This window comes from Rhipicephalus sanguineus, chromosome 4 (genome assembly GCF_013339695.2).
Source record: "Rhipicephalus sanguineus isolate Rsan-2018 chromosome 4, BIME_Rsan_1.4, whole genome shotgun sequence".
NCBI classification, from domain to species: Eukaryota; Metazoa; Arthropoda; class Arachnida; order Ixodida; family Ixodidae; genus Rhipicephalus; species Rhipicephalus sanguineus.
The window spans coordinates 86607355-86616279 of record NC_051179.1 but is presented as its reverse complement, the minus strand read 5'-3'; the positions used below and the strand labels follow the sequence as shown (position 1 = coordinate 86616279).

At 44.6% G+C, this 8925-nt stretch overlaps 1 protein-coding gene across 1 annotated transcript; it reads left to right on the top strand.

Moving 5' to 3' along the window:
• The first annotated feature begins 809 nt into the window (after positions 1-809).
• Positions 810-4958, top strand: LOC119391379 (integrator complex subunit 4). The gene is made up of 2 exons (XM_037659061.2): positions 810-1016; positions 4754-4958. Exons 1-2 carry the CDS (start codon positions 898-900, stop codon positions 4956-4958), a joined length of 324 nt encoding a protein of 107 aa, XP_037514989.1. The 5' UTR covers positions 810-897.
• Positions 4959-8925: the final 3967 nt, after the last annotated feature.

Below are 8925 nucleotides of genomic sequence, written 5' to 3'. Positions count from 1 at the left end.
CATGTGATGGCGTCATGATCACGTCATAGATCGTCAAAACTTGTGACGTCATCATGGCGTCATATATCGTGATGTGACGTGATGACGCCATCGCATGGCATCGTCGCTTTACACTGCTTCTGTAATCGGTCCGCCGATCATGGAGCTAGCGCAAAACGAGGTGAGGTGCAGAAAGCTTGCAGACAAGGAGGGGGAGGATCAACCCGTCGATCGAGAAGAAAAAGAACCTGGATTTCGCCTTGGAGTTTTCTTAGGGGAATGCATTAGGGATAGTTTGGCTCTTTGGCATTGAGGCACTGCTGTACATCACGGCGTTTGTCTACAATATCTGCTGATAACCACATAGATGTATTTAGAGTGTTATTTCATGAAGTGCAATTTTATTGATGCGGTATTCTGTTTATTTGCTAGTGTCGAAAATAATCTCCGAAGAGGTTAATCCAGAACACTCAACTGCATGAGCCCTTATTTCTTTTTTTTTTTAGCGAGTGAAATATGGAGTTCTCCTGAGATGATTTTTTCCATGAGATTTGCAATGAATCGAAATATTTCTAGCCTTCATAAGAGCCCCATAGTAATATTCCGGTGCTTGAATGTTATTCAAATATGCTTCTGTAGTGCACTCCAGGACGTAAAATTCGCTGCTCCAGAGTGCTCCCAGATGCAAAATTATCTGCTCCTAAGTGCTCCAAGATGAAAATTTTGCTGCTCCAAAGTGCTCCAAAACGGAAATTTTGCTGCTCCAAAAATTGCTCCAAATCAGAAGTCCTCGGTAGCATCACTGCAATATGATAAATAAAGCATTTCTTTACATTAAGGATTTTTTTACCATGGGGATGCTGTGTAACCAGGTTCCTGGAGGTGCACAACTTGCAACCAGATGCGTTCACAGCTGCCATGCTTCGTGAGGTGGATGCGCTGGAGGAGCCCAAGCCTGGAGCTGTGGCACGTGTGCTGCAGCCCTTGCTGCAGGCACATGCCTGCCCCACACTGCGTTTCTGCTCTGCTCCAACTGGGTCAGTCTTGCTTATGCTCGGTTGCTGCTGCTTTGCAGGTGTGCTACTTGCTGCAAAAAGACGTTTATTTCTCCGAAAATGTTAGCAGGAAGGATGGAAATTATATGTGCTATCAAGTCTAGCTACTTGTAGATCTTAGAGCCAATCTCCTTGATGCAAACTTCTACCGGTGCAGAAGGGGTGTACTGCATGGGCAAGCAAGGTGTTACAGTACAACAGGAAATGCCGAGCATTGACTTGACAGCCGTTGACTGCAGAAGGAAGCTGCTGGCATAAAGCTTTAGTGGCTGACTGACTGCCATTGTGGTATACTTATGTGTAGCTCTAGGGCCTTCACACATTCTTCTGAATGTGAAATTGCAAAAATAACGAAATCCTTTCAGAAACTGTATAATGAAGCATTTGTAAAGTGCAGACTCGGTCGTACTTGTGTAAGGCTTGCATCCCAACTTTGGAGAGAGAGGGAAAGAAAGCTTTGCTGTTTCACATTCATTCACGTGTTTTCGTGAAAGAAACAGTTAAAGGGGTCATGAACCACTTTTCCAAGTAATGATCTAATGACCTTAGTATCGGAGTTTACTGCCTCCTGAATCGATTGCCGGAAAAATTTCTCGAATCCGTCAAGAATCAGCGGAGTTACGGGGGTTTGGCGCACGCTCCCAGCGCTTTCTCTCTTTTCTCGTGCCGACGAGCGCACTGGAAGCTAGACAGGGAGGGATGGCACGGGGGTAAGAAGTTACGTCAGCGCGCGTCATGAAACGCGCTCGCTCTCCCGCTGTGATTCGCATGCGCGAGTGCGGCTACCGTGTAAAGTTAGCAGACTGAGGAGTGCGGCGCGGGCAAGTGGCGGCACCCCGTGGCAAGAAGCGCATCTCATCCGGCTATCGGCCAATAAGCATGTTATGTCTCCGCGACGTCATTGTGCAGACGCCCCGCCCACCGACGAGAGTGAGAACCGGCCCCTGTTTGAAAAGAGGGCGCCTGAGGAAACAGCAACTTCGCGCTCCGCTTGTGGCCTTTACGCGGCGCGCACGACTGTAATATTTTGCAGAGCAGTTCATAGCCGTGTCAGCTTTCCGCAGGTTGTGTTTTTTCAACAAGCCCAAGGGGTGCTTCATGACCCCTTTAAGGCAAATGTGAAGTCGATGTGGACTGTTAGAATATATTACGAAAACCTCGCTACTCTTGTTTCCTCCTGAGAAAATGCTGCGAGAAAATCACATTTGAAGGATCCGCATACTTCTAGCAAAATCCAAATCACTCGACCCGGAGCGAGGGGTTGTGATGATGCATACGCCATCACCATCCTTTACTATGGAGAGCCAGTGCTACAGTTTCTTGTGTAAAACCCACACACAGTTTCTGGGTGTGCCAGTGCATACCCAGAAACTGAACAAAGCCAGATCCGACAATGGGAAAGCAGAAAGGAAATGCACCAAATTGTAAACGTGATTTTTCAAAGCCCATTGGAAGGGACCTTGTCGATGACTGATAATGACCAAAAAGGCGTTAGTCCTGGGCTCAAATCCCAGACTTAAATGAATTGTAAAGTGAAGCTGTATATGGCTAGGGTTCCCTGTATTTTTTCCTGTGCGTCAACAAAAACATATGTGCCATACTAATTGCACAGGCCCCACTACCCCACTACAGTCCACTAAAAATGAAGAAGGGAACACACAGGTGGCAAACACCAATTAATATCGTGTACGAAATGCCAAGCGCATGCTGGAAGCCAGGCAAGATGACACATGTCGCGGCAAGAAGATGCATGCTGCTCAAATGGAAAGCTTTTACGGAGCATGCGCTAAATTCAAAAGGGACTTTCTAGATAGACATTTCGAATTTATAGTTGCAAAGTGTGTGATCGGCTGTGGTTCAAAATTCTGCAAAGTGTGTGATCGGCTGTGGTTCAAAATTCTGTGTTACCTCTGTGTCGTGTGCTAAACAGCTTCGCCGGCCATCCATACTCATAGAGTGGAATGGCTCACTTTTTTCATCATCTGGAAGGCTTTTTTGCTTTTTTCTGCGAATTAATTTCCTTGTAGCATCATTCCACTAATCGGTGGATGGCAGTTTTTCCTTTTCGAGAACTTACAGTCCACGTGTCTGCTATTCTTTGTTCAAGTGATCTCTTTGATGAATGACTTGATGAATGGCCTACTTCCACAATAATAAAGTTTATGTGCCAGTCGCATTATATGAACTAGTTGCATTAATTGACCACATAAATTATTATACTGATGTTTCATGTAATATTTAAATGGATTCACAAGAATTTCTCTATGGCAGAAGAAAAGTTTAGTGCACATACTACAGTAGAACCCCGCTGTTACGTTCCTCACTGCTGCATTTTCCCTGCTGTTACATCGTTTTCCGCCGGTCCCGGCATAGCTCCCATAGGATACAATGTATTGGGAACCCCGCTGTTACGTCGTAACTGTCGGACCGTTCCCGTATGATACGTCGCGAAGTGCGCCCGGAGCCGACCGAGTGACTACCAAAGAGAGCGGCCATGGTGCATTTTCACGCAGCTTGGCCTCGTTTGACCGTAATATTAGCCCCATGAGAGGCGCAAGCAACAGAACCTTTCAATTGATGCAAACAAAAGCATGGCCTTCGAGATTCAAATTGCAAAGATGGCGTCTATGACGTAACTGCTCGCGAAAGCAAGGCCTTCGAGATTAGCATTTACTATTGACAAAAGCATAGCCTCTGAAATTTGCATTGCACAAACATGGCATGTGTGACGTAATTGCTTGCGAAAGCAAGGCCTTCGAGATTGGCATTCACTTCTGCCATCGCGTTGGCGTAGACTCATCATCATCGTTATTCGTTGGAGAACGGGAGGAGTTCGAGCTGGTTGGAGCTCGCATGGTTAGCATGGTCGTGCGTGCGGTTCGCGGTCGGACTCGCCGCGCCGGTCGTGATTGTGTGTGCTTAGTTCTTTCATGCCTACAGCTGTTGGTGCTAAAAAAATCACATACGTTGATTACATTTCTGTGGATAAGGCCGTCCTAAGCTCCGCGTTTCTATCCATCGACTAGATCGCGGCTGAGCGCGCCAATTTTCGTGCTGCTCGTAAGAATTGAAGTAAAATTCTGTACTACTAAATATTTTGCCGTTTTTCCTGTTTTTCGGCTCTTACGTTTCCCGTCTCTTACGTTTATTTCCTACGGTCCCTTCAAAAACGTATCAGCGGGGTTCTACTGTATATCATCGGGAAGCACATTCCATTCTTCAATTGTTCGAGGAAAGAATGAAAACTTAAATTTACATATTACATATACCTACAGTGCTTGAGTTGGGCATTATCGTAGGGGATTATTACACGCATAATATTGCAATAAAATATCACAAATCAACGATATCAAAACTATACACTAGCATATACAGACATCGTGGTAAAAGAGATAACACAGTATTACCCAGCTTAAGACAGTCCATTATACTGATTATGTGTAATGTATGATAATTGATAGAAATTGACTGCACACAGAATCTGTTCCACACAAGGTGGCAGTAAAATAGAAGTACAGCAAACCGTTTGTGTGTTAAAGACAGGGTCATGGTCGATGTCTTGTCTGTGTGGGAAGCATTCCTCAGGGCACCGAGTAATTAGACTTGTTCACTGATGTCCTACTTGTCATCTCTCTGATAAGCTCAAGGACATAGCTGATACAGCTGTCCAAAATCGCAGCTGTGTAAAGATTGCATTTTGAAAAATGCCTCTCGCACAGGACCCTACAAAATGCGGGGCTGGAGCGCATTAAGCAGACGCGGGCTGTCCTGTATGAGCCTGCTGGAGAAACTGACCTGCCACAGAAGTTCACGGCTGGCCTTGTGCTGGCAATCACCTTGGATGCCGAGATAGAGAGCGTTCAAGACATCAGGAATGTTCGTGTAAAGGTGAGTGGACAAGAACGAAGCTGTGGAAATACCTAGGCATATAATAGTTCTGATAGCAATCATGAAAAATTTTTTAATGGTGATCTTTTACTTGGATACGTCAGGAAAATACTGTGCTTGAAGCAGAATGGAAAGGCGAGCTAGTCAGTTGTGAGTAAGTCCTCGTGTTGTGCACTTTCTTGTCCTTGTCTTCTTAGCACTTCTACTATATAAGAATGATACTGTGCTTGTAGCAAAACGAGTTGTCATAACAGTCTTTATGAATGAATGCTTTACACAAGTTATCTCTGCCTGAACTGCACTAAGCTTTTTTTTTTTTTCTTCTCTAGCACAAGGATGGTATAGCTGACAAAATGTGCTAGATTAGTGACTTACCGTGCCAAGCTGCACCAAGGCTCTAAAAATGCCTCTAATTACACCAGAGCTGCTTCAACACTGAACATGGCTACAAGGCCTATTCTCTCACAGGATGTTAAACATCATATTTCGGTGTTTGTCGAGGAAAGAGCGGTGATGAAAGATGTACGAAAACACATGCGTGTATAGATACACTGAAGAGTCTTTACTCGTTATAAATCAGAGTAACACGTAACCATTCTGGATGAATGGCAAAGAATGGGCCCCCACATAGTAGAACTTGCCAAATGGGCTAAGAATGAGTTGTCCGAATATAAGAAAGCTGAAAAAAAAATCTGCGTATGCTTTAGAGGTATTTATATGATTCAATTTTACACTTGAAGGCTTTTATGTCGGCACTTATCACATTATTGCGCAAAATAAAGGCATGCTCACCGGCAACACTTTCGTATGCTTATTCCGCATTCAATTCTACAGTAGTCTACACCAGGGGTCTTACCAGGCAAAAAGGAAGACTATGATTACGAGAACTTGAAAATGGAGAACTTCTGGCAACTTGGAAAATTGAGAAACTTCCTAGTAGAAAACTAAATTATATTTTGCAAAAGTATGGACTTTTGGCTGAAATGTACAGCCACCCAAATCTTTCACTATCGTGTGCGAGCACTTACTTTTTTGTGCGTCAGTTACCTACGACGGAGCCAAGTTACAAACAGGGCGAGAGTAAGCGCAAAAAAAAAGCATTTGCATCGCCATATAACAAATGAACGATCCACATTTGCCAGCTTATCTCATGTGCGGGGGCGTGTGACGTATCGGCGGATTTAATTTTCTCGGTTGCTTGCTGATCTTCGGAATATGAGATACAAGCAAGATGCGCTGCCTGTTCGTCTGAAGTGAGTTAATGCAGGGTGACGTTCTTACGAAGGAACAGCCAAGCAGACGATGGGCCCAGCTGAGCGCGCTTTGTGGGCATGCGCTTACTCTCGCCCTGTTTGCAACTTGGCTCTGTTGTACGGCGCTGACGCACAAAGAAGTCAGCGCTCGCGCACGATAGTTAAAGATTTGAGCGGCTGTACTTAAGTAGATTATGGACTAGCATGGCTCTAACACATGCAAGGCTGCTGTTTGAGCCGTGTCAGGCCACCTTATGCTGTGACTGTGCTGTATGTACCACATGGGCCTGGAGTGTTTTTTTGCTTTTGTCTTCAAGGTTTTCCAAGAGATTCAGCTATCTGTGAAAGTACATATGAAAACAATATACTGTATACCGTATTTACTCGAATCTAGGCCGGCCCCGATTCTAAGCCGATCCCCGAAATTCGCAAGGCCAGAAAAAAAAAAAAAACTTAATCATTGTACTCGAATATAAGCAGACCCCCCACTTTCGTACATCGTTTCTTCGAAAAAAACATCGGCTTAAATTCGAATAAATACGGTAGTTTTCATTTGAATTGGGTTCTTTGGTTGAGGTTGTTACTTCATACCATCAATTTTTGGACAAGCTTTGCTGCTTCATGGGGTGTTTTACTAAGAGGGCTATGTATAATACATTCACAAGTCCAATGTTTCTCTTGAATGCACACTGCATAGGTTGTTCATAACCTGGCATCGTCTACTTGCATACTGTGGCTGGCACTTCTAACAGTGAAGCTGCTTCAGCTGTCGGTAACTTGTGCTCCATCGTAAAACACTATCACAATCATGAACCGACAGGTGCTCTCATCATTCTCTTTACTGTGAAACTGTTTAAGCTATTGGTAACTTGTGCTCTGTCGTGCAAAGCTCCTCAGGTGGGTATGTGCCACAGGGATTGGGCAAGCCTCACTACTGTGTACAGCAAGTGCGAATGTCAAACGAAAACGAACGCGTGAAAAAAAGAGAGAGAGAGAAAGTGATAGAAAGATAGGGAATAAAGACATAAAAAGAAAAAAAAACAGAAAAACATAGCAAGAGAAACAAAGAAAGAGTTAGAAAGAGGAAGCGACATAAAGAGAGAGGGAGAGAAAGGGGATAAAGAAAGAAATATAGGAAGAGTGAGAAAGAGAACAGAAAGAAACAGATACAAAAAAAAAAGAGATACAAGAAACAGAGCAAGGGAAAGAAGGAGGAAAATGGAGAGAAACAAGGAAGGCCGCCCAGCTCCACTTTTCCTTGAGGTTTGGCGCCACTAGTGAGAAGCTGCCCTTTTTTTTTTTTTTAGGAGTTCAGGTTCTGGCAGGCCAGCCCCATCTCTAGAGGTAGTTGTCGGAGGTGCAACAGCAGGAAGCTAGTCAACGTCTTCCATGTCATATGGGAGTGCGCAACCTTTACCCAGCACCGAGACAAGGTTGTAAGCGGGCTGAAGATTGTAAGCGGGTTGCCCACACCGTTTCACCCTGCAAGTTTCCGGCAGTGGGCAAGATCATGAGGAGAGCTGCAGCACAACAAAATCTTTGCTTCTCTGCTCGAGTGCTACCTTATGTCATTGTCCTGTTGCCTCTCCCCTTTCTTCTTAGGAGGCCAACACATACCAAGAGGGAAGGTTTTGGTCATTCCTTACAATAATCATTTTCAGTTTGAAACTTTGAAACTTTATTCATTCCAACATTCCACCATTCGGGATGTTGGGGCCGGGGTCAAAAAGCCTCTTCGCGGGCTTGACTAGGACCACGCCACCCCCGTACAAAATTGCAGGGATAGGCAACGTGCAGCACAATAAAGCAATGCACGGAGTTAAAAACGATAGTATTGGCCCAGCTAGTACAAATTTAACAGAGCATAATTGGTAAAATAGCTCAGTAAATTGAAAATGCACAAACAATGAAACAATCATCTTGGTGATAATGTTGGTAATGATATGATAAAGGTTAAACATAACGCAGTATCACAAGATTAGTACTCAAACTAAACTATAAAAAAAAAATTATATATTACATAAATATATGTACTATAAGGGAAGAGAACAGAGACAATGTCCATATGCTGGGCTGGCTGATCTTATGCTTCCTTTCGTCCTCCTTGTCTTCGCGCTCCTGGCCGCAGCGCAGGTGCCCAGGCCTCCGGTGCCGTTCTTAGTCATTACAGTACATATATATACCGGGTGTCCCAGCTATCTTTAGCCAAGGGTTAAAAAATACAATATTAGAGGCAGGCGAGTGAAACCACTTGCAAACTACTGACAGTCACCTTGCGCACTACAGACAATGTTTTGTTTGGTAATTAACTAATTTGTTAATTAGGAGTATTTAATTAAATTGCTAAATATTGACTGTAGGCAAGAAATGCTGCTTGCAAAGTTCGAGAGCATCTTCAGAAACCCCAGTTGCATTATTTGCGATAAATAAAGTCTCACGTATACCATTTTTTCCAAGCTGCAAAGAAAGCCCGCGAAATACAAGAAGAACCATGTGACTAGCGCATCGCGAAAATGCTGCCCTTAGCCGTGGTTTGAGTGAACGAAATCAGCTGCGGCCGGGACTCGCCGGCTCCGTTGCAGCGGTAGGCCAATAAGCGGGCTGTGGTCTCTTGGCCCGTTGCCAGCTAGTTGGCGCGCGTGACGGTGCAAGTTGTAGTGAGCACGAGCCAAGAAACCACCGCCAACTTATTGGTCTTCCGCTGTAACGAAGCCGGCGAGTCGCGGCCGCAGCTGATTCCATTCGCTCAA